Genomic DNA, 24,106 nt, shown 5'->3' on the forward strand with positions numbered 1-24,106 from the left:
CATTCCTGATCTCCACCCTGAAATCCTTTCAGGGGGTGTTGAAGGTCAGCGGCTGCAGTGGTTAGTGACTTCATCCTTGTAGAGGCAGATGGCAAGTGCCAATTTGTAGTTGGCAGGCGCATGAAAGCAGCTGTACACAAAACAAAAAGTGAATGTGCATGCCTGCATTACAATAAAACTTTATTTATGGGCACTGAAATGTGAGTTTCACATAATTTTCACATCACAGAATATTCTTCTTTTGAGTTTTGTTTTTGTTTTTTCCCAACCACTTGAAAATGTAAAACCACTCTTAGCTCATGGGCTATACAAGAACAGGTGGTGGGCCGATTCGATACAGGGGTCATAGTTTGCTGACCCCTGGTGCCATACATTCACTCACTGACACAGAAACAATCTAAGCTGTGAGCACAGCTCGGCTCTCTTGATGCGAGCACCGTGCTGAATAAAGAAAATCGTGCTATGAGAGGAAACGACAAGGCAGTTGGAGAGATGCCTGAGATCAATGAATTTAAACCCATCCACAGTTTAGGCCAGTGTTTATCAGCTTTGGCTGGTGGTAGGGGATGCGGGAGCGGTGGTAAAACACGTGGCCGCCCAGATCCCGTGCCCAGAGGCTCTGATGTGGTTAGTCTTGGGTGTGGCCTGGGCATGGGGATGTTTAAAAACTCCCCCGATGTTTCTGATGTGCAGCCAAGGGTGAGGGCCACCCAGCTCGCATAGGACGGTGTTGACAAAGACGTTGCATTTGGGGATCACCAAAAACTGGAAGGTTGAGCCACGTACAGCTTTTTTCCCTTTTGTTTCTCCTTTTTAACACCTCTTTCCCATTTAACAGGCTCGCGTCACTTTCTAACTACAACCTCCCTTGCCTGTCTCTTCCATACTTATTTCAGATCTGAAATAACTAAAAGAAGTTAGGAAGGCGCGTAAACTGCAGAATGAATGTCATGTCGCCTCTGTGTCATGTTACGCCCTAGCCTCATTGCCCCAGTGAGTGTAGTATCTCTCAGGTTAATGCTGCCTTTGGCTGATCTCATGTACCCAGGCAGGCACAGGCTCAACCTTGTCAGCCTGCTGTGGGAAGGTTGAATCCTGGGAAATTCCTTCCGGGCTCCAACTCCTGGGAGACTGCTGTGTAAACCAGAAAGGCAACTCGTTAAATTAGGGTCTCTGTCCCCTATCCTTGGATTCTTTATCTAGAAATGGATATATCTAGGAAGCCATTTTCAAGGTTTTGGGCCAGTATGAAGTTAGAGATAACACAACAGAAGGCTTTTAAAAAGCATCTCATAATCTAAAGTAAATGACACTCTTTCTTACCCTAGGAAATGTGTCTTTCAAGTAACTCAGAATTTCCAAGCTCCCCAGACAGTGTCATATTCCGCATACTTCAGGCCCTATTAGAACGAGATAAGTGTATCTTTTTCTTGTCGGTTTCCCCCTAAGCCAAGTTCAGCTTCAAGGTTTGGTAGCACTGATTTCTAATACTTCTAATTTAAATATCAATAACAAGATACCAGGATCCAAAATAGCTCTTTCTTAATTGAACTTTAAATTTCTCTAATTTAGGCTTGAGGAAGCTTTTATCCTCTTTCTATTTAAGAGGCGAAGATTCATGTATTTTATGTCAGATTTTACATAATGTCTAAAAGAGTTGGCACCCAAATATTTATGATATTCCGCCTCATTAGACTAAGTCTTTTCTAGTTTAATCAACTGCAACATTCAACTGAGAGGAAAATATTTTTAAGACGCTCACAGTAAATGTCAGGGATAAATGTGAAAGTATATGCCATTTTTCAGGTTATGCTTCTGGCAACAGTAATTTCCAGTAGCTGCTTTATGATCACAGGATAGCCTCTTGAATGTCATCACCACAATTAATCAGCTTCTGCCAGAGCTTCCACATAAGTAGGACTTTGGGTTCTAGCAAGGCTAATCCATGACGGGGACTTTTCCAAAACCACCTGGGTCTGAGAGGACCTTCAGCACAGACACAAGCAGAAATACCCACATAAATCCCCTTGGATCATCACATCTGGGCTCCTTTCTGCAAGATTCAGTCCTAGCCTTTATTTTTTAAGGAGATTTTACCGAAAACAGGAGGGAGAGAGATTTTTGTGGTCGTATTGTTATAAGAGTAGAGAACCTGTGAACACAGGGCAGCATTACTGGGTAGGTCCCTAAGACCCTTCTAAGTTGGACTTCTGAGAATAAAGCAGCATCACTTGGGAAAGGTATGAATATATTTAACTGTTGTCAAATGTAGAACTGTAGCACCTGAGATAGGAGGGCTCAGGTAAATCACCAAGGAACTTAGAATTTCAAATTGTATCAATGTATTTAATCACAAAATTTTATTTTCTTGTTGTTAGACTCAAAAGACACAGTCATAGACCCCTCCTGAGCAGAGTCCATAGTACTATAATTTATTCAAAGTACTGCTTCTAGAAGGAAGCAGCAGGGTCTGTTTCTGTGTAGTATCGAAGGATTACTACCCAGAAAATTTTCCTAGCTCTCTTAATCGAATTGTGAGAAACTAACTCTCAGGTCTCTGATCCTTTCACTATCTTCTTCTTGATAGTATTCTTCTTCTACATTCTATCCATGTAGAACCTGCCTGGCTGTGACAATTTGATCGTGGTGAAATGATGAATCTTCAATGTGAGAAACTAGCATGAGCATGAGTGCAGGCTTTGGATAAGCAGACAATTCTGTTTTTATCCTGACTTTGTCATATACTAACTCTGTCGTGTATGCGCACACACACACATGCAGGTATGGAATAATTGCTTAACCTCTCCAAGACTCAGTTTCTTTATCTTCAAAATAGGAATGTTAATACCTTTTTTTTTTTTAAACATGTATATTACGGAATGGAGAGTGTCAACCATCTAGAAAATACTCAGTAAATGCAGCTGCTATTTGCATAATTATCGATGGTGTTGGTAGCTGCTCGTATCAATTAGGGCATATTTGGTTTTGGTGGCTTCTCTGGTGCAGAGCCTTGAAAAAACTTACAGGCTGTGGTTGACAGCTCCACTGGTCACTGCTGATTCTTTCTTCTGCCAGATTTATCTTCTAGTAATGACCCGTGCGCCATCATTCTTTTTAAAAACTGCCCTTCCTTTATTCCTATAAGTCTCTCCTCTTACTGGCTCAACTGTGAGCGCTAATCACTATTTTTTTTTCTAATCACTATTAACCATCACTATTGTGCTTTAACAAGAAGATGTCTATTATTATAGGTGCACTTATAACTTATTAAAATAGTAACTGAAAGAGTGAAATTCATAAGGGCTTATATTTTCCCATTTAGCATATTTTGTACTCACTGAGAACAAAGAATAGAAGAAGAACAAACACTTCTCTTAAACTCTAATTTGTCAAAACTTATTTACTTATGAAGCTCCATTTAATAAAATTGTGATCACCTCCAGGCAGGAACTGTTTTTTCATTAATCATTATTGAATGGAATTGAATCAGGTTTAGCAAACATGAAAGTGAATCAAACCCATTTACAAAATGTCATTATTTTTATCCTACATTCATTAAATGTGCGCCATGAGTCGGTCACTAAAAACAACACTGAGAAAATATAATTGCCAATCTTAGATTACATAGGTACTGAGTGCTTCCTTTGCACCAAGATATTGTGAAGGTGCTAGAGATATCATGGTAAATATGCCATCAACTCTGTCCCCAGGGAGCTCACAGTTGAAAGAGGTACCAACGCCCACGTATCTGTTAAAGAGCCAAACAAGACATTGTGTAGGCAACTTCTACATAGTTTGGCAAAGACTGTAAATTGCCAGAAATTGAGTAGAGCAGAGGTTGACAAGGCCTGTGATAGGCAGGGAAGGCATGACTGGGGAGGCTGGACTTCATTTGGCCCTTGAAGGATGGGGAAGATTTGGATAAACAGAGAATGGGAAATAGGGCGTATCAGGTGGGGAGAACGTGCCTTAGAAGTGGAAGCATGAGCACGAGCATGGTAAGCTGAAAAAATTGTAGGGAACCTGGGCTGGCTGGGAGTGTGCTGGTGAGCATTGGGAAGAAAAAAGGGTGGAGAGGTAAGTTCAATTACGAAGACCCTGGAGTCAGACAAATGACGTTGAACCCCATGAGCCCCTGAAGGTGTACCTCATGGGGTTCACGTGTTGCCATTGTTTTCTTGGAAGCTTTTCCCTGACTGTGTCTTTCGTCGCTGCTCTGCTTCCATTTTCTTTTTTTAATTTTTTTTATAAATTTATTTATTTATTTATTTATTTATTCTTGGCTGCGTTGGGTCTTCGTTTCTGTGTGAGGGCTTTCTCTAGTTGCGGCGAGTGGGGGCCACTCTTCATCGCGGTGCGCGGGCCTCTCACTATCGCGGCCTCTCTTGCTGCGGAGCACAGGCTCCAGACGCGCAGGCTCAGCAGTTGTGGCTCCCGGGCCCAGTTGCTCCGCGGCATGTGGGATCCTCCCGGACCAGGGCTCGAACCCGTGTCCCCTGCATTGGCAGGCGGACTCTCAACCACTGCACCACCAGGGAAGCCCTCTGCTTCCATTTTAAAGTCAGAATATTCTTTCTCATTTAGGGGAAGCACTGGTTCATCAGATTTCAACGAGCAGGAAGCTGGTCCTGGGACTCCAAGGAGCATCCAGAGCAATGGTGTGACCCCAGTCACTCAGAGGTCACCGGCCCCAAGCACACGCAGCGTGACCTCAGTCAGCAGTCGAGTAAGTACACGGATGTGAAGGAACACTCCCCCTTCTGGGACTAAGCCTCACCACCCTGGCATGGCTGGGCTTCAGCTCTCTGTGCCTGAGACCATGTTGTTTATCTTGTTTAACATAGATGCTTCTTTATCAGGACTGAACCTCCTGCATCCTTAGCTCCGGGCAGGAGGCCTCAAGTGAGAAGGAAAGGGGAAGAGCAGGTTCAAAGGTGGAATTTGTTTGATGGGGGTATCAACGGCTATATGGTTTCAATAAAATTTAAATAATGTTCAGCAGTCTCTGATTTTGATCTTCCATGTTGCTTGTCAAGATCTTGACTGTTCTAAAAATTTTCCAAACCAATTTAAATTAGGAAACCTAGACCCTTGAAATATTTTTATCATTTTCCTTTCTATACATGCGTTAAAATAAACACGTAATGGAGACTTAAATCACATAGTGTGTGCGTGTGTGTGTGTGTGTGTGTGTGTGTGTGTGTGTGTGTGTGTGTAAGCTGTTCTTTGAATGAATGAACATCTACTACATTTTTTGATTAAGCAGGAAACTCCATATATATAGCTGACATCTATATTTAAGAAATCTTTATATACAAACTACAATTCTTCGATTCAGCCAATATTTAACGAGGGCCTACTATATGCCAAGCCCTGGTCAAGCAAACACTTGAAGGAAGTGGAAGAATTAGCCATGCAGGAGTCTGGGGCAAGGTTTTCATCCATGGTGGGACAGCACTGATATTCAGCAAGTACATTACAGGAAGGTTGGTCCAGTCACTTTATGGCTGACCTCCATCTTGCATAGTCAGTGCCCTTATTTCACCAGTGTCTAAAAGATCTTTAATGCCCCTGGAGGAGCAGCCAGTGCAAAGATCCTGAGGTGAGAGCATACCTGGTGTGTTCAAGGATGAACAAGGAGGCCAGCGTGGCTGTTGTGAGTGAACGAAGGGAGAAGTACTAGGAAATGAGTTCAAAGGGGTAGTAGGGCCAGATAGGGTCTTGTAGACCACTGTATGCACTTCGGCATTTACTCTGGATAAGACGGGGGCAGTTGAAGGGTTTTCAGCAGACTAGTGAGATCATCTGGCTTCTGTTTATACAGGAACTGGGGGCTTTTCTGAGAAGCAGCTGTAGGGGAATAAGAGTGGAAGCCAGAAGGCCAGTTAAGAAGGAGGCCATCGCATTACTGCAGGCAAGAAACTGAGCTTTGGAACAGAGAGATAGACGTGGAGGTTGTGAGCATCCAGATTCTATAGATATTTTTAAGGAAGAGCCAAAAGGCATTCAGACAGATTGAATAATAATTAATAAGTGTATTTAAATACTTGTAGTCTAAATTAAATTTGCTGATAAAAGGCATATTTAAAATTTTATCAATATTTATACTAAGCGCAGCAAGCAGTACTGTTCAATAGCCAGAAAAGTGAGTGCATAGTTGACGATTGCACTCACTGCTTTGGCAACCTAACAAGGAATGGTATTCAAAATATTTAGCAACTGGTATGGCATGGGCACTGAGCCATCACAACAGACCCTGGCACAAGGTTGGGCAGCATCCTGGGGGCCCATCCATGCCATACAGTAACCTGGATTGTGGGGAGAACTAGGGTTGTGGAGGAGGGGAGCACAGGGAAGGGGAGATGGACTGGGAGTAGCTGATACAGAAGTATTTAAAAAATTTGAACAGCTGGTACAGCTGTACCAATGGGTAGCAGCAGACTATCAGTCCAGTAACTAGTAAGTTAGTCAACTCTGTTCTCAAAACAAGGCTTACCTTCCTAAGTACCATCATTGGCGGGGTGGGGGTGGGAGGGAATCACCCTTGTCCTGTGCTAGTAGCCTCAAAACTAACAGCCTTTACATGAATATTTCTTTATTTTTTTATTTTATTTAAGTATAGTTGACTTACGATGTTCTGTTAATTTCTGTTGGACAGCAAAGTGATTTATTTATACACACACACACACACACATACACACACACACACACATATATATATATATATTCTTTTTTTTTTATTCTTTCCCATTATAGGGTTTTTTTCCCCACATCTTTATTGGAGTATAATTGCTTTACAATGGTGTGTTAGTTTCTGCTGTATAACAAAGTGAATCAGCTATACATATACATATATCCCCATATCTCCTCCCTCTTGTGTCTCCCTCCCATCCTCCCTATCCCACCCCTCTAGGTGGTCACAAACCACCGAGCTGATCTCCCTGTGCCATGCGGCTGCTTCCCACTACCTATCTATTTTACATTTGGTAGTGTATATATGTCCATGCCACTCTCTCACTTCATCCCAGCTTACCCTTCCTCCTCCCCATGTCCTCAAGTCCATTCTCTACACTTGCATCTTTATTCCTGTCCTGCCCCTAGGTTCTTCAGAACCATTTTTTTTTTAGATTCCATATACATGTGTTAGCATATGATATTTGTTTTTCTCTTTCTGACTTACTTCACTCTGTATGACAGACTCTAGGTCCATCCACCTCACTACAGATAACTCAATTTCGTTTCTTTTTATGGCTGAGTAATCTTCCATTGTATATATGTGCCACATCTTCTTTGCCCATTCATCTGTCGATGGACACTTAGGTTGCTTCCATGTCCTGGCTATTGTAAATAGAGCTGCAATGAACATTGTGGTACATGACTCTTTTTGAATTATGGTTTTCTCAGGGTATATGCCCAGTAGTGGGATTGCTGGGTCATATGGTAGTTCTATTTTTAGTTTTTTAAGGAACCTCCATACTGTTCTCCATAGTGGCTGCATCAATTTACATTCCCACCAACAGTGCAAGACTGTTCCCTTTGCTCCACACCCTCTCCAGCATTTATTGTTTCTAGATTTTTTGATGATGGCCATTCTGACTGGTGTGAGGTGATACCTCATTGTAGTTTTGATTTGCATTTCTCTAATGATTAGTGATGTTGAGCATCCTTTCATGTGTTTGTTGGCAATCTGTATATCTTCTTTGGAGAAATGTCTATTTAGGTCTTCTGCCCATTTTTGGATTGGGTTGTTTGTTTTTTTGATATTGAGCTGCATGAGCTGCTTGTAAATTTTGGGGATTAATCCTTTGTCAGTTGCTTTGTTTGCAAATATTTTCTCCCATTCTGAGGGTTGTCTTTTGGTCTTGTTTATGGTTTCCTTTGCTGTGCAAAAGCTTTGAAGTTTCATTAGGTCCCATTTGTTTATTATTGTTTTTATTTCTATTTCTCTAGGAGGTGGGTCTTAAAGGATCTTGCTGTGATGTATGTCATAGAGTGTTCTGCCTATGTTTTCCTCTAAGAGTTTTAGAGTGTCTGGCCTTACATTTAGGTCTTTAATCCATTTTGAGTTTATTTTTGTGTATGGTGTTAGGGAGTGTTCTAATTTCATTCTTTTACATGTAGCTGTCCAGTTTTCCCAGCACCACTTATTGAAGAGGCTGTCTTTTCTCCATTGTATATTCTTGCCTCCTTTATCAAAAATAAGGTGACCATATGTGTGTGGGTTTATCTCTGGGCTTTCTATCCTGTTCCATTGATCTATATTTCTCTTTTTGTGCCAGTACCATACTGTCTTGATTACTGTAGCTTTGTAGTATAATCTGAAGTCTGGGAGCCTGATTCCTCCAGCTCCGTTTTTCTTTCTCAAGGTTGCTTTGGCTGTCTTGAGAAAGAAAACCGGATATACCATGTTCTTGGATTGGAAGATTCAACATTGTGAAAATGACTATACTACCCAAAACAATCTACAGATTCAGTGCAATCCCCATCAAACTACCAATGGCATTTTTCACAGAACTAGAACAAAAAAATTCACAATTTGTATGGAAGCACAAAAGACCCCGAATAGCCATTATGCTTTGTTGTAGGATACTGACTATAGTTCTCTGTGCTGTACAGTAGGACCTTGTTGTTTATCCATTCTATGTGTAAGAGCTTACATCTGCTAACCCCAAACTCCTAGTCCATCCCTCCCCAACCCCCTCCCCCTTGGCAACCACAAGTCTGTTCTCTATGTCTGTGAGTCTGTTTCTGTTTCATAGGTAGGTTCATTTGTGTCATATTTTAGATTCCGTATATAAGTGATATCATATGGTATTTATCTTTCTGACTTACTTCACTTAGTATGATAATCTCTAGTTGCATCCATGTTGCTGCAAATACATGAATACTTTATTAAACAACACCTAGATTTCCCTAACAGAAATTCCCTACAACTGTGTATACATACATATATATAGGCAGTGTCTATATTGATCTCACTCTTGCTTTCTAGCTGATCTAGGTAGTCTTTTCTAAGAGAAAAAGAGACACAAAGAGAAATATTTTCTGTTGAATAAACTTAATACAGCACAGTACTTTATGAAACAGGTTTGCTCTTTCATGATGAAGGGAAGACCTATGCAGAATTAGATGACGATCAAGGTCACAGCTTCTCAATTTCTCCCATTTCTCAGCATCTCTTTGTTTCAATGTTCTTGTCTGCCTTAGCGTGTGAGAAGTACGTTTTTAAAATGGAAAACTCTTAGAACATGAAAGTCTCTAACCTGTCCTCTGCTGTGATGTAACTTATTAATTTTAGGCTTCACATCCTGAATCTTCAGGGTATGTGTTACATGTTCATGACTATACAATATTAATTGGCCCATTAGTGCTCAATATTAATGATACTTCAGGATGCCAGTTTGAAAATTTAATGTCAACGTAATTGCAAGTTGGTCTCGCTTCATTGGAAGAATCCATGTGTGACCAACTTTTTGAAGAGGTGTTGAAAACGGACCTATCCTTTTGACCTCCATCACAGTCTTTTGATAAACCTTAGTGGTCTATAGCAATTAGAAAAGTTAGGAGCCAGATTCCTCCTGCTACAGGTAGTATGTGTTGGAGAATACTCAAAGATCAAAACCAGTCTGTATTGAAGCTGCATTGATTTGCATGCTAAGCAAGTGAGAGTTCCATCTTTCTCGAATGAGTTCATTAACATCTCCTCAGTGTCTAAGGTATGGGGTAAAGATAGGGCAACAAGAAAGGAATGCCTTTCTGTAGGACTTTTGAAGGCACTTTTTGATTGTTTATGGAAGGGGGAAAGAAAGAGTCTCTTTTAGGTTCGATCATTATCACACCGTGGTGTCATTTGCATGGAAACTTAACCTCAGCCCAGTTCTCAGAAGCCCAAATTTAGTTTTTCAAAACTCAAGCAAATTTGGAATGATGCAGTTGTCAAGCCCCTATGGGTACAGGCAAAGTTGTGACAGAATTTTCCTTTATAATGAAAGTAAGTGTCTGAATTCTGTCACATGTGCAAGCGTGTATTAGCAAGCAGGTTCCAAAATAAATAAATCAATCACCTATTCCTGTAAGCTGGGGAAGTCCCCATTCTTTATCCCTTTATGAATTTTAATAAGTACCTTGCATGAAATTTCATTCCAATAATGACGTAAGCAACCATGTTCTGCTCATCCAGCCTACTAGATGGGAAAGGTGGCATGGTCTTCTGTTAAGTGAGGGGTGCTGGAAGTAAGGGGTGGTTGAGGAGAGAGCGTGTTGACAGTGAGGAAAATGTGGGACCAAACAGAGTTCTAACCCTGAGCACTACTCTGAGGGTATGAAGCTTGACAGATTCTTACACATAGTTCATTTAAGTTTGGAGGTACTTGTGTTAATACCATCTTTCCTGCTAACCATATGTTAGACCACTCACTAATTTTGTGAATGAATAATTATTTCAAACACCTTTTGTGCTAGTTAGCAAAGCTCTTAGTATGTATTTTAGAGAGTAATTATTGATAGTAAGTTTTAGAGTTATATGGACTCCAGATATCATCTGGCTGCTTCTAAAGAGTAATAGACATAAATGTGGTTATACTGGCATATATTTATATGGAAGGATTTGGAAGTCAATTACAGTCAATATAACGGTTTTTTTTTTTTTTCATTTCTACTTTGTGAGAAGGAACACGGTTTCGAAAATTCCATGGATTTGGCTGCCATTGAAAGCACCTCTGAGGGTCTCACAAAGAGTCATCACCGAAGAACTTCCGGCACACCTTCCATAGCAGTGTCCAGGGCCTCCCTCTCCTCAGGTGGGTATTTGCCACATGACTACTCTGTTGTAAACATGACTAAATCGGGTGGAGTTGACTCCGTTGTGTGGCATTAAATGGATGTTTCATGCCTTAGAAAATAATCATCCATTCTTTGACCCATGGAGGGAGGCCCACTCCATAAGAACTGCTGAAAAGTGGACCCAGGTGATGCCTCGAGCCTCTTGCATTCCATGCAAAATCCATGAATCTTGGATTTGGCAAGAGTATACAGTATACAGTCATCACTGCCAAGTCTCCGAGCTGTACCAAATGTCAGTAGAGGAGTGCAGGAAATACAATTGGCTCATTTGATACAAAAGATAAAGACACATGCCCAGAGTTCAAGAAAATGGTAGTTCCATTGATATGGTGGTCAGAAGTGCCCTGTATCTTGACAGATTAATCATTATTCCATGGTTTAAATAGAGAGTTCTTTGCAAGCAACGTTAAGGGATTATTAATAACCCTTTTCATTTGTATGATACCTTCAAAAGTGTCATTTCACTTCAGTATCACAACAACCCTGTGAAGCAGAGATTATTTATGTTGCGATTTTATTACCTATGAATAAGGAAACTCTTTAGAGAAACATGTCATAATTAGGAAGTTTCTGTCCCTCGTGTAGATTTGAAATCATGACAAAATCCTCAACAGGAAGAAATTGCCACTTACTTGATGATATTTGCCTAAAGCCTAAGGCTGGATTCTCTGTGCTGAGTTGGAGAGCCTCTCCCAGCTAGGTAGCTCTGAAGGGTTGTCTAAATGAGCATGTTTATTGTTGCATTTTGTTCAGGACTAGAAAATCGGTTCACCCGTTAAATGAAAAATTCTAAACTAGCCTAGAAGCCGACCTCATAGAGTGCATTTCTACTACTTCTACTCAATAGCTCCTGTGTTTTGAGTACATACTCTGTGTCAGGTGCTATGCTAAGCAGTTCTGTGTCATTTATCATTTCAAACTTAATTGCTCTCTTGCTCTCTTCAGTCTTTCTCGTTTATAAGCCACTATTCTATCTCAGCAGGGCTTTGACATAGAACTGTTTTATGGAAATAAACTGTGTCTCGGTAAGCTATCCACGGCATTACTGACTTTTGCATTGTTCTTTATATTTTTAAAAGCAAGAAATTCTGCTCATGAAAGAATGTTCTGGTGCCTAAAGAAATAGAACTTCCTCTCAATTTCCCTACAGCCACTCCCTTTTTGTGTGAAAGGAACTTGCTGTATCATTTCATTGCATTTTATGTCAAATATGAAAACACAGTAGATTCTCTAAATATTTAAATAAAGAATGGTTAATGTTTTATTTTTTTCTAAGCTTAAGGGCCCATTCTGTGAGAGTTTTCCAAAGTGTTTGAGCAAAGCAGAAGCCTTAAACAGCTTAAAACGTTAGTATTTTATAGTAGAGCATTTGCCCTCCTATGCTCAAAGGAGAAATGAACACATCAGTGTTGGTAAGTCAGTCCAAGGAAATTTCAAAATACTGTTAAAAAATGGAAGTATGTTAGCATAAACAGCATGAAGTTACTGACGCTGTTGCTTTCATGACACTATCTATGCCCTATGCCGAGAAAGAATTGGAATAACGAAACATTTGCGATGAAAAGTGAACCCTTCTAACAAAACAAGATGATTCACATCTTTCCTTTTCCTTCCTCCAGACCGGAGTCGATCTGAGTTAGATTTGAGTGGGTCATTTACAGAAGACTTAGAGGATACTGTAAGCATAAGAAGCAAGTCTGTCCCTGGGGCTTTAGACAAAGACTTGGTAAGTTGGATGTGGAAGAGGGTCTAATGATCATGAAGAAAGGGCACAATCTTGTTCCAAACCTGTCCACTTTGAGGTGAGGATGAGTTGAGAGTGAAGTGAGGATATACAATAATTTCTTCCTATTAGTCTTCACAACTAACATAAAAACAACCAAAGAATGATTTAGAAAAGGTAACGGGGGTGGTGGTGGTGGTGGTGGTGGGATGAATTGGGAGATTGGGATTGACATATATACACTAATATGTATAAAATAGATAACTCTTAACCTGCTGTATAAAAAAATAAATAAAATTAAATTAAAAAAAAAAAGATTGGCGATAACAAGTGTTAGTGTGGATATGGAGAAAAGGGAACCCTTGTGCACTGTTGATGGGAATGTAAATTGGTGCAGCCACTATGGAAATCAGTATGGAGGTTCCTCAAAAAATTTAAAAAATTTTGAACTACCATATGCTCCAGAAATTCTACCTCTGAATATTTATCTGAAGAAAATGAAAACACTAACTTGTAAAGATATCTGCACCCCCATGTTCATTGCAGTATTATTTACGATAGCCAAAACATGGAAACAACCTAAGTGTCCATCAATAAATAGATGAATGAGTAAAGAAGTTGTGGTATACGTATACAGTGGAATACTATTCAGCCACAAAAAATAATAAAATCCTGCCATTCGCAACAACATGGATGAACCTCTAGGGCTTTATGCTAAGTGAAATAAGTCAGAAAGACGAATACCATGTGACCTCACTTATATGGAGCATCAAATAAATAAATAAATAAGAAGCAAGCTCTTAGATACAGAGAATATACTGGTGATTGCTAGAGGCGGGGGGAGGGGGGCGGGAGAAAGGGGTGACCTGTTTTTGTTTTTAGTTCAAATACATTGAAAAGAAAAATGGTAACAGGTGATCAGGTTAATGAGTGAAGATTATCTCTAAGAAAACACCTGTTGGGGATTTCAATTCCTGGTTAAAAGCACATCACTAAATCTAAACCCCGAGAAATAAGGAACCACAACATTTCCTAAATCAAATATTACTAGACTTATCTGACTATATATTTTATATGAACATTTCTACATCTCCAGTTACCCCCATACCCCTTCTCCATTGAGACCAACTTATGTGAAAATTAATGTTTAAGGTGAACTCATTTATAAAATGAGAAGGTTGAATTAAATTATTGTTAAGGTTCTAATGTTCTGATATTCCAATTTCTATAATAGCTATAATCCAATTTGAACTCCTTGGAAGAAAGAGAGAACACAAATGTTAAATGACATTAATATAATTTTTCCAACACAAACCAGGAAACTTAGTTCTAAAACTCAGTGTTATTTACTATAGTATTAAAAAACTGCAAAGTATTTTAAAATCTACCACAAAAGGGCAGGGTTGGGGGTGGGCAATGAGATCAAATGGTTTCAAAGCTTACTTGGTATTTAGCTTTTAAGGAACAGCTAATTCCAATGTTATTAAACTATTACTGATCTTAGAAAACTCTGAAAATCTTCAAATTCATATTATGAAGCCATTGTATTGATATATAACCTTAATACTCAAACTTGATTTTAAAAATAGTTAAAACAATGAAAACTACAATAATTTATGAATATATATATATAATATTAAGTAAAACCTAGCAGTGAATCAAAAATATTGCAGTAAGGATAAGTAAGTTTTATTCTAGGTATGAATGGAAGAAGTAACATATATAAGAATATCTATTACATAATTAATATTTCAGTATATTGAAGGAGAAAATTAAAAACTATGTCAATAGATACTGAAAACTATTTTAAAAAAGAGAATGTAATTCCAACAGGATGCAAAATATTAGTTTCACATGTGAGGGTGAGTGCCAGGGAAGAGAGGAGAAGCAAAAAAGAAAGGTGTCCATGATAAAAAAAAAAAAGAGTATGCATGATACAATCCATTTGTGTGTGTGTGTGTGTGTGTGTGTGTGTGTGTGTGTGTGTGTATCCTATTCATACCATCAAAAATTTTTGAAGTGTGATCATTAATATGTTAGTGGAGATATGAGTTTTTTATAGTACTTGAAATTTATCTACATTGCTTAAACTTTTTCTATAAAAATGTATTACTTAAATAACCAGGAAAAAAACAGTGGGGGAAGAAAAGTAGAATCTGGGATTTTGGACAAGAATCTAGCATCTAAAATAGTTTATTCTGTTGGAGAGATTTTCAAGATACATTTCCCCATTTTGACGGTATATATACACACACAGGTGTGTGTGAGCATATACACACACACAAATGCGCCCCAATTTTTTAAATTAAAAAATAACTTTAAGTACATTGCTCAAAGTGAATCACTTTAGTGAGCAGGGAGGTAGCAATTGAACGCCCAGATCTGTGTGATTCCAAATTTTGTATTCTTTCCATAAAGCAAGCATCACTAGGACGGAGACCCCAATCCTCTGATGGTACAATTCAGGTACCATCAGAATGGAAGGCAAAAGAGAAAAACCTAGGAATGGGGTGATTTCTAGATATTTGTATCTGATTTTTCAAGTATTTAAGAAAGAAAGTGGTTTTTTAAGTGAGAAGACTTGCTAGGAAAGAAATAAACCAAACCACTGATTTTTTTTTTTCCCATCCTTCCTTAGGACTACTTGGAAGAGACGGAAGAAGGCATTGATGACTTAGCGTCCTCTCGGTTTTCTGCCAACACCCACAGTCTAGCAAGCGGCCTGTCAACCGTAAGCAATTCTCTAGCATGCACCGGAAGATTTTTCCTCCGTTGATTTTCTGTGCATTTCCAAAGGAGAGAATAATGTTCTTCAGAAGCGCGTGATAGTGATTTAGAAGTCATTTTAGTCTCCTGCTTGCCCTTTGTCCGCAGAGTAGTTTTCACTCGGATTTTGTGGTGACTTTTCCTAAGGCTCCTGATTCCTTCCCTCTCCTACTTTAAAAACCTCTCCTCACCCAGGTTTTAAAATCTCATCACTCCCTAGTTCAGGCTCTCATCAACGGAAGCCTATGAATTATCTCAGTTCTCAGCTGTTAAATTTCCCTGCCACCATTCTCTCAAGTGCCCAGCCATCCTCCACTCTACCGCCAGTCACTTTCCTAAAACATGTACCCAAGTAGGTTTCTCTCCTACTCCCACATCAAGTCCATACCTTCCCACTGCCTACGGAATAAAATCCCTTCTTACTTTGGTGTTTGAACCCTTCTTTGAGAGGGCTTTAGGAGCCCCCGTGTCCTTATACCCATCTGTATGCCTACAAGTCTTGTCTTTGCTTCTCTGATTTCTGTCTGTTGCTCTAATACCCTTTTTTCTTTTGACCTTTGGGCGACTTCCTTAAAGAATTCTCAAGCAGGCTCTGACAGGAAGTGGACCTACCTAAGTGTGCCTGATGCTGACTCAGACACTGTGAGTGTTCAAGCTTTTCCTTTTTTCCAGCCATACTTCACAAAATTCATGGTACAGGGAATCTAATTAGGTAGGCAATTTTTCCAGCATTTATCTCTTTCTGACTTGTATACAGTTAACCAGAGGTTCTCTTTTAAAAGGCAAATAACATGATCAGAATCCAGGTATTCCAAAGAAAGAACATTTGATAAACATTAGAATCTGAGGAGCAGTGAAAAGATACATGGTCTAAAATGATTTACCACAAACAAGGCACCTTTAGAATAAACATCTCTGTTTAACTCACAGCATTGGCTTGGTTAAGAGCGTAAAGTTTGGTTAGTAGTAAAATTTCTATAACTTCTTCAGTTTCTCCCAAGCTTCAGCACTTGTGGGTTCTTAAACTGTCTTTTCTATATATGGGTCTCATGCTTACAGAAGACCCTCTTTGAAGAAGTGGCTACAGGGGAATGTGGTGTAGATACAAGTCAGTGATACAAGGAGGCAGTGAGGTATGGTGGGGAGGTCCTCAGACCAAAAATCTGGAAATCTTGGCTTGATGTTGTCAACAAAAAAATTAATCAGTCGGTCTAAGAAAGAAATGGGAAATTTTACTGGAGCCAAATTGGGGATTATAACCCAGAAACAGCATCTCCAGAAGCTCCAAGAACTGTTCCGCCCATTAGAACTCAAGGCACAGTTATATAAGTTTTTTGAGACAGAGGGCTGTACATTAAATGATGTATTACTGACAGTTTATACAATTCAGATCTCAGTGTCATCATGTCTCCTTACAAGAGCAAGAAGGAATGTTATCTTTTACTGAGTTTCTTATTGATGCTAGGAGAATGTTGCTTTCTATGGTTGAGCAGTTATTTCCGCCAATGGGGGAGGTCTGGTCGATGCATGATACAGATACACAATGCACAGTGTGGGGAGAGAGGAGGCCAAAGGGTAGAGAAGATTTTTTATGTTTAAATTTTTCTTGTCTTGCCATAAAATATGAATTTTATGTCACAGTGTCTTGGCCACTGCCAACAATTTCTGTGAGCCAGACTTTACTCATATGTAACATGAGGGGGTTGAGGCTTATTCTTGAAGCCCTTGAAACTCAATGCATGGTCCATGGACCAGCAGTGTTGCATCACCTGGGAGAGACTGGAAAACGCTGTCAGCTCACAGAGCCCCTAGTGTCTCAGTGATAATTTCATAGCACTCCTAGGCCAAAAGTAATACCTGACTAGCCCATTTATTACGTAGTTAGCTTGAAAAACAAATTTAATAAGCACTGGGATCCTAACAACTTAGTAGCCATTTGAAAAAATAATATACGTAACTTGAAAGAAAAATAATATTTTTATTCCAGTCTTAAATAGCCCCTGATGGGATGTGCGTGCCTGATGGGCACTACATGACTTGTCAGATCTTGGAATCTGATCGGGCAACATCATTTTCATTTCCTGTTCCCCGTTGATTTTTGTGCAATACTTGCTTTTTGTCATAGCAACTGCCCAAAACTCAGCTTCACGTAGATAGGACTTCATTGAAAAGAATAAGGTGGAATTTAATGTTAATACTGTGAACCACTGTCCGTAGTTTGCCTGGTGTCTGGTAGTTGTCGCTGTGTTTCCCTTGAAATTTTAAAATATCCTGCTTTGCCCCTGTGAGTTGGCTCTGCCGCTTTGGGATGCCGAGACACACAGTTTGGGAACTGTGGACCTAGGAGTATGTTAGAAAAGCAGAATCTCAGACCCCCCTGGGACTGAATAGATCAGAATCGTCATTTTAATGAGATCCCCAGGTGACCTATATGCAATTAAAAAAATATATATTTATTCATTTTGGCTGCACCAGGTCTTAGTTGCGGCAAGTGGGATCTTTAGCTGCAGGATGCGGACTCTTAGTTGCGGCATGCATGCGGGATCTAGTTCCCCGACAAGGGATCGAACCCGGGCCCCCTGCATTGGGAGCGTGGAGTCTTACCCACTGGACCGCCAAGGAAGTCCCAACCTATATGCAATTGAAGTTTGCAAAGCACTGCTCAAAGACACTTGCTGTCATGAAAATTTTGATGTTTTGTTTTATGAATAAAAAAGATGAATTAGGTCACTCACTGGCTTTCTTTAAGTTTTAATTTCCACATAATTATGGAACCCTTGGTTTGCTCTTGCCCTTGACTTAAGCTTGGAATAGATACTAGCCACATCACCCACTTCCTGTTTTTTGAGCAGTCTCTACTCTGAGCAGTTGGAGGAAGGTAATGACTTTTGTTTTATGTATAAACAAAAAAGTATAAAAAGTAGGAAGTCTAACCTCTCTTTGCACTCACTATAGTCCTTCCCAGTGGTTCACAGACAGGCTTTTGACACTCCTGGGTCACTCCTGAAAGCCTTCCAGGTGGCCTTTTGTGACAGTCGTGTTGCTAAGACACAGAGTTTGTGCTGCTGGTACTACAGGATAATTTTGTTACATTTAATTTAAAATATGTCTCTTGTTATTAGTGTGTCATCAGAAACTTCATTCATTCTGGTACATTTGGATAGAGTTTCTTTTTACAGTTTAATTTTATTTATTGGTTGGTGTGTTATTTTCTTCTTTAGTGTTCTGTTTTGTGGGTTGCTATTTTATAGATGTGTACAGAGCCATGGTCTTATTACAACCCATGTGGCTGTACAGCTGCTCAGGGGGAGCCCGACAGCTATGGGCATATGACGTTCTCCTGGCATGCCCTTGTTAAAGATGTAGTTTTGTTACTGAACCAAACTTGGGTCTGCTCGCCTGGGCACAGTAAAGGCAATCTACTGACACCAGATTGTGGTGAAGGAAAGTACAGTGTAGATTGTAAAAGCACCAATAGAAGGAGGGGACAGGTGGTTGGTGCTCTATAAACCCCCGAACTCCCGAAGGGGTTTCAGCAAAGCATTTTTGAAGGCCAGGTGAGGGACGGGGGTTGCAGGGTACGTGATCAGCTTGTGCACAGTTTTCTGACTGGTTGATGGTGTTCAGTCTTTAGGCTCCAGAAGGTCTGGGGGCTACGTGTTCGTGGTCATCAAGTAGTTAATTTCTTCCAATTTGGTGGGAGTTTTAGCATCTGTAAAACAACTCAGGAAGTGTGCATCTGATACTATTATCTGGGTGCTTCAGAGGGGAGCTATAGCAGAGGATATGGGGGCGGGTCTGTCCTGGGAAGGCCCCATAGGGTCCTGCTTGGTTAGAGTTCCGGCTTCCCAGAGACTGATGGGATACTCTAGGTAGATGTCAGAGAGAGGAGCTTGTGGCTTATGCTAGCACAGAAATATGAAAGGAGTTTTTCTTTGTCCTGATCAATGCATTCTAGACCTTGAAGTAGATTGACCTTGAGTCTACCAGTGAAAAAGGAGAATGCTACAGGGATGAGGAAAAGAGATATGATGGGAAATGCCTCAATGACCCTGTATTCATTAGAAGCAGTGAATAAACACAGGGTATTCACTAACCCAAAAAGACAATGCTTCTCCTGCCAGCAGGTTTCCTGACTTCCTTACTAATGGTCCTAGTTCTTGTCCTTTCTCAGGCTTTGATTTTATACAATACCAGAAAAACAAGCGATTTTTGCTTTCTTCCTTTCACCCTAAACGTCCCTGCTCGTTATAGACAATGGGAATTGTAATTGAATGAAGGGAGGTAACTTCTGTGAAGAGATCACTAGCATAACACTAGATGCCTCTTTTCATCTTGTTCATTCCAGACCAGCCTGAACAGCATGATGAGTGTTTACAGTGAAACAGGAGACTATGGCAACGTGAAGGTCAGTGGGGAAATCCTTCTCCACATCAGCTACTGCTACAAAACTGGCGGGCTCTACATTTTTGTCAAGAATTGCAGAAATCTGGCCATAGGAGATGAAAAGAAACAGAGGACAGATGCGTAAGCATATACCGTATTCCTTAGACTATTTCGGTCACTGCATATGTGAGTATGTGTGTTTGTCAGCATGTGTGTTTCTTTTTCGGAAGCGTCTTAGCATTCCTCTAGATTCAGAAGGTTGATCGTCACTTTCTTCCTGTGCCAAACTTCTAAATATTCTTTGATGTGCATGTATAATGGTTGTGTTTGTGGTTACCTGATTTTTACTTTTTTTAATTTAATTTAATTTTATTTCTATTCTATTTTATTTTATTTTATTTTATTCTATTCTATTCTATTCTATTTTATTTTATTCTATTCTATTCTATTCTGTTTTATGGCTGCACTGCACGGCTTGTGGGATCTCAGTTCCCCGACCTGGGATTGAACCCGGGCCACGGCAGTGAAAGCACCAAGTCCTAACCACTAGACTACCAGGGAACGCCCAGATTTTTAAAAAGCTATTACTCAACGTGATTCAGGACTGACAGATTTGTAGTTCACACAGAGGCAGCTCTTTGAGATAGAAGGCTAACACATTGGCACACCCCAGAATGTATAAGAGCATCCTGTTAATTTTTGTTCTGGGAAACCCTCCAGAGAAAATTACCAAGCTGTTCACCCCATTGAACAACTTGAGAGGGCAATTATGCAGCTCTCAGGATTTCAGGGATGAGCCCGGGAGGGCAGGGGTGACGATAGCACATTGGAAAGAAGTTAGATACAAAGATATGTCATGCCTTCTCAGGACCACTGCCAGGTTTGATGATTCACTAGGAGGACTCACAGGTCTCCACACGTAGTCATAATCAGCAAAGGGAAAAGGCATATGTGGCAAAGTTCTAAAGAATCCAGGCTTAAGCTTCCAAGTATCCTTTCCCAGTGGAGTCACATGGGATGCGCTTAAGGTGCTTAAGTCCTCCAGCAATGAATTGTGACAACACATGTGAAGTGCTGTCTACCAGGTCAGCTCATTGAGAGACTCAACTGGGCGTATAACAAATTCCCAGTCTCCCAGAAGGAAAGCAGGGGTTCAGCAGAAGCCATATTATTTCCACAAATATTTAGTCACAGTGAGCCACTTATATCTGTTCTGGGAATGATGAGAATCCTCCTGAAATCCAGGTTCCCACATGCCAGCCAAGAGCCGAACTTATAAGCAGGCATTTCTAAGGAGAGCAGTCTCAGACCTGCTGTTTACCTTTTTTCTACCTAAAAGATGACCTAGGTTCAGTAAACAACTCAGCAAAGCTGTTTCCAAATTAGACAAACAGATGGATTCTGAGTACAGATTGGTCCACTTACCTCCTCAGCTAAATATCAGAGAGCTTCAGGACCAATATCATCATTTAGACTAGCATGGAAAGGGATCATCTAAAGCCCATCCTGAAAGATGTGCTTCAGGACTCTGGTAGCATCTTTTACGTTTCAATCTTGTACATTTCTGAGTCTGCCATGATGCTTCGCTCCAAGAGGCTCCTGGGACAGCTCAAGGCAAAGTATTGGGTAGAATTGCTATTGTGATTTCAGGTTGTTATTTTTCATTTCCTCTTTTCACCATTTTTCTTCATCCATCCATGGCCATTGACTCCGCTCATCAGAAGTCCTGACATCTGAGTGGAGAGGAAAATAACCCCATATTTTGTGAGACCATTGATCATAATAATAGATTACATTTATTGAGTAGTATAATATGTCAGCTTCTTGTATGTCTCAGCTAATTTTATCTTCACAATGCCATAAGTAAGCTCTTGAGTTCACCAAAACCAGTGAGGCCTGGAGTGATTCAAACTCAGCTGGCTTGACTCCAGAGCCCACACCCTTTACCACTAGACTTTACTGCTTCTCTCTTATTGAAGGTCCAGAGTTATATTTCAAGGTGCCCTGTTATGTAGACAACATTCCCTTTGGTTCTGTCTCTTATACTCACTAGCCTATTCCCTTTGCCTCTTTTATTCACTGATGTCCCCGAGCATTTCTTGCAAAGTAGATGTTTCCCAAGAATTATTTTCCTTTTTTTTTTTTTTTTTTTTTTTTACCATCTACAGTTATGTCAAGTCATACCTTCTTCCTGACAAGTCTAGAAATAATAAGCGCAAGACCAAAATCAGAACAGGCACCAATCCAGAATTCAATGAAACACTAAAGGTAAATAAATATTCTCTCATGGTAACTTTAGTGATACAGTTTACAACCTCATTGAAACTACAGAGGATTTGCATGTCAAGGCTTATATGTATTTTAGAAAAGTAGAATTTGAATCAATTAGTGTGATACCCTTGGCTTTCTGTTTCTGGAAAAGAAAAAATGTAAACCACTCTTAACTCTTGTGTTTTTCTCTGTTGGTCCTGAAATTGCACCTTAAGTAGAGACGATCCAGGAAAATTACATCTGACCTGATACATCTTGTCAAAAAGTATGTTTCACTCTTGGGAAAACTGTGTTTTTTCTAGTTTCCCCTAAAAGAAGTTTGTCACAGTTTTGACAGTAACTTAGCAAGTCTGTACCCACTCATTGTTCTGCTAACACAGCGTGAAGATGTGCTGTTTCTTGTAAGGGTTTTGGAATTTGGCTAAATTTAAGCATGTGGTTAATGAACAGTGGAGATGCAGGGCTGGATTCCAGAACTCTCAGAGACAGTGGCCTAGATAAGATATAACCCAGACCCCAATTCTAGAGAAATTACTTTTCCCTATAGGCTTCCATGTAACCTCTTCTCTCGCCCTGGACCAATCTAGCCTGGTAAGAAAGATCCAGGGAGATGGGGATGTAGACGTTATTGCCAGTTGCAGAGTAATTTATGGATCTTGTGCCCAGAATGATGGAGTCAGAATCCACCATAGGAGGAAGTTGGTGAGTTGGGGGCATGTGTCAGCGGGGTCATATGTGAAAGCAGGAACCAATATCAAAACAGATCAAAGTGAAAATGAATGAATATAGGCAGAGGGTGAATCCAGCAGCCGTGACAAGATAGCAAAGATGAGCCCAAGCAGAAGAGAGAAACAGAGTGACATGGCAGATCCAGGAAGCAGGGAGCCAAGGTTAATCATGCCAGGAACAGCAAGGATGGGTGTAGACGCAAATCCAAGATCAGGAGTCAGTCAGTCTGAAGCGTGTCCCAGGTGGTCATTTGCTTAAGATAATCAGGAGGTTTTGAGGGTGTATGGGCTTGTGGCCCTGGATAATGTTCTGCTGGAAAAGGCAAAACCATGCCAGCACTATTTCCTTTCTGCTCAACCTACGTATATATCGATTCACCTCTGCACTTAGGCTGAACTTTATGAAGTTTGGCATTTGCAAGTTTCTCACTGTCAGTACTATCCTGGATTTGGGGCTTCTTGTTATAAATAAAATAAGACAGAGAAATTAGAGAATTGATATATTAAACATTGTGCTTACAAAGTAGTTGTTGACAAAATAATTAGGCAAATGAAAAGCAGGTAAAACTGAAAAGGGGACAAGCTTCATCACCTGACACTTTTTACGCAATATCTGAAGTTTATCGACTCCCTCCCCCGCAAATAGTCTGTTGATATATGGTTCAGTGCTAAGTCTCACACAAAATGACTTTATGGGATAGAACCTCAGTTGTAGCAGAAACGAAGAAAAATGAAGATTTTTTCTCTTGGGTTTGTTTTGTTCATATTACTAATGTATTTGATCTGAAAGCTGGTGGTAGTAAATTTCAACCTGTCCTAGAAGTGGGCAGAGCCCTCCTTATGAAGTGTGATGTTGTAAATCTGATCTTGCAGTATACCATCAGCCACAGCCAGCTGGAAACGAGAACTCTGCAGCTCTCAGTCTGGCATTACGATCGATTTGGACAGAACAGCTTCCTTGGGGAGGTGGAGATTCCTTTTGACTCATGGAACTTTGAAAATCCAAGTGATGAGTGGTTTGTGCTTCAGCCCAAGGTAGGAAATGCTTCCAGATGTGAGTCAAACAGTTATACAAGTAATGAGCAAAATTGCCGTCACAGGCCTGAAGAATCTGAAGACTTCCAGTTATCAAGGGATAATCTGAAAAGGTTAGTGCAGCTCATTTTGGAATGATATAATAAATGTAAATCCATTCTTTTGGAAATCCTTCTTCTTCGATACAGACTGTAAAATGCAAGCCACATAATCATATATCTTATTAATTTGACCTACTAAGAATGTAGTCATCATTCGAAGGTTGCCATGGATAAACAAAAGAATACATTATATGATCCTATTAGAAAGAGAAAGCGTTCATTTTCACATAGACGAAAACAGCTCCATAGCGCAC

The 24,106-nt window shown here is 40.1% G+C and overlaps 1 protein-coding gene across 17 annotated transcripts in view; it reads left to right on the top strand.

Moving 5' to 3' along the window:
• The window catches only part of SYTL5 (synaptotagmin like 5), a 288,224-nt gene that overhangs the window by 166,583 nt on the left and 97,535 nt on the right, over positions 1-24,106 (top strand). For 11 of the 17 annotated variants that reach the window (XM_082378141.1, XM_082378132.1, XM_082378144.1 and 8 more), the window contains 8 exons: positions 4,585-4,726; positions 10,667-10,799; positions 12,462-12,568; positions 15,204-15,296; positions 15,908-15,973; positions 19,680-19,858; positions 21,886-21,985; positions 23,590-23,751. In XM_082378141.1, the coding sequence (XP_082234267.1) occupies positions 4,585-4,726; positions 10,667-10,799; positions 12,462-12,568; positions 15,204-15,296; positions 15,908-15,973; positions 19,680-19,858; positions 21,886-21,985; positions 23,590-23,751 (982 nt within the window). The remainder of the gene's footprint in view (positions 1-4,584; positions 4,727-10,666; positions 10,800-12,461; positions 12,569-15,203; positions 15,297-15,907; positions 15,974-19,679; positions 19,859-21,885; positions 21,986-23,589; positions 23,752-24,106) is intronic. The other 6 variants (XM_082378143.1, XM_082378136.1, XM_082378137.1 and 3 more) reach the window with 3 other exon arrangements.

The sequence above is a fragment of the Balaenoptera borealis genome (genome assembly GCF_965194805.1).
Source record: "Balaenoptera borealis genome assembly, chromosome: X".
In the NCBI taxonomy this organism is placed as follows: Eukaryota; Metazoa; Chordata; class Mammalia; order Artiodactyla; family Balaenopteridae; genus Balaenoptera; species Balaenoptera borealis.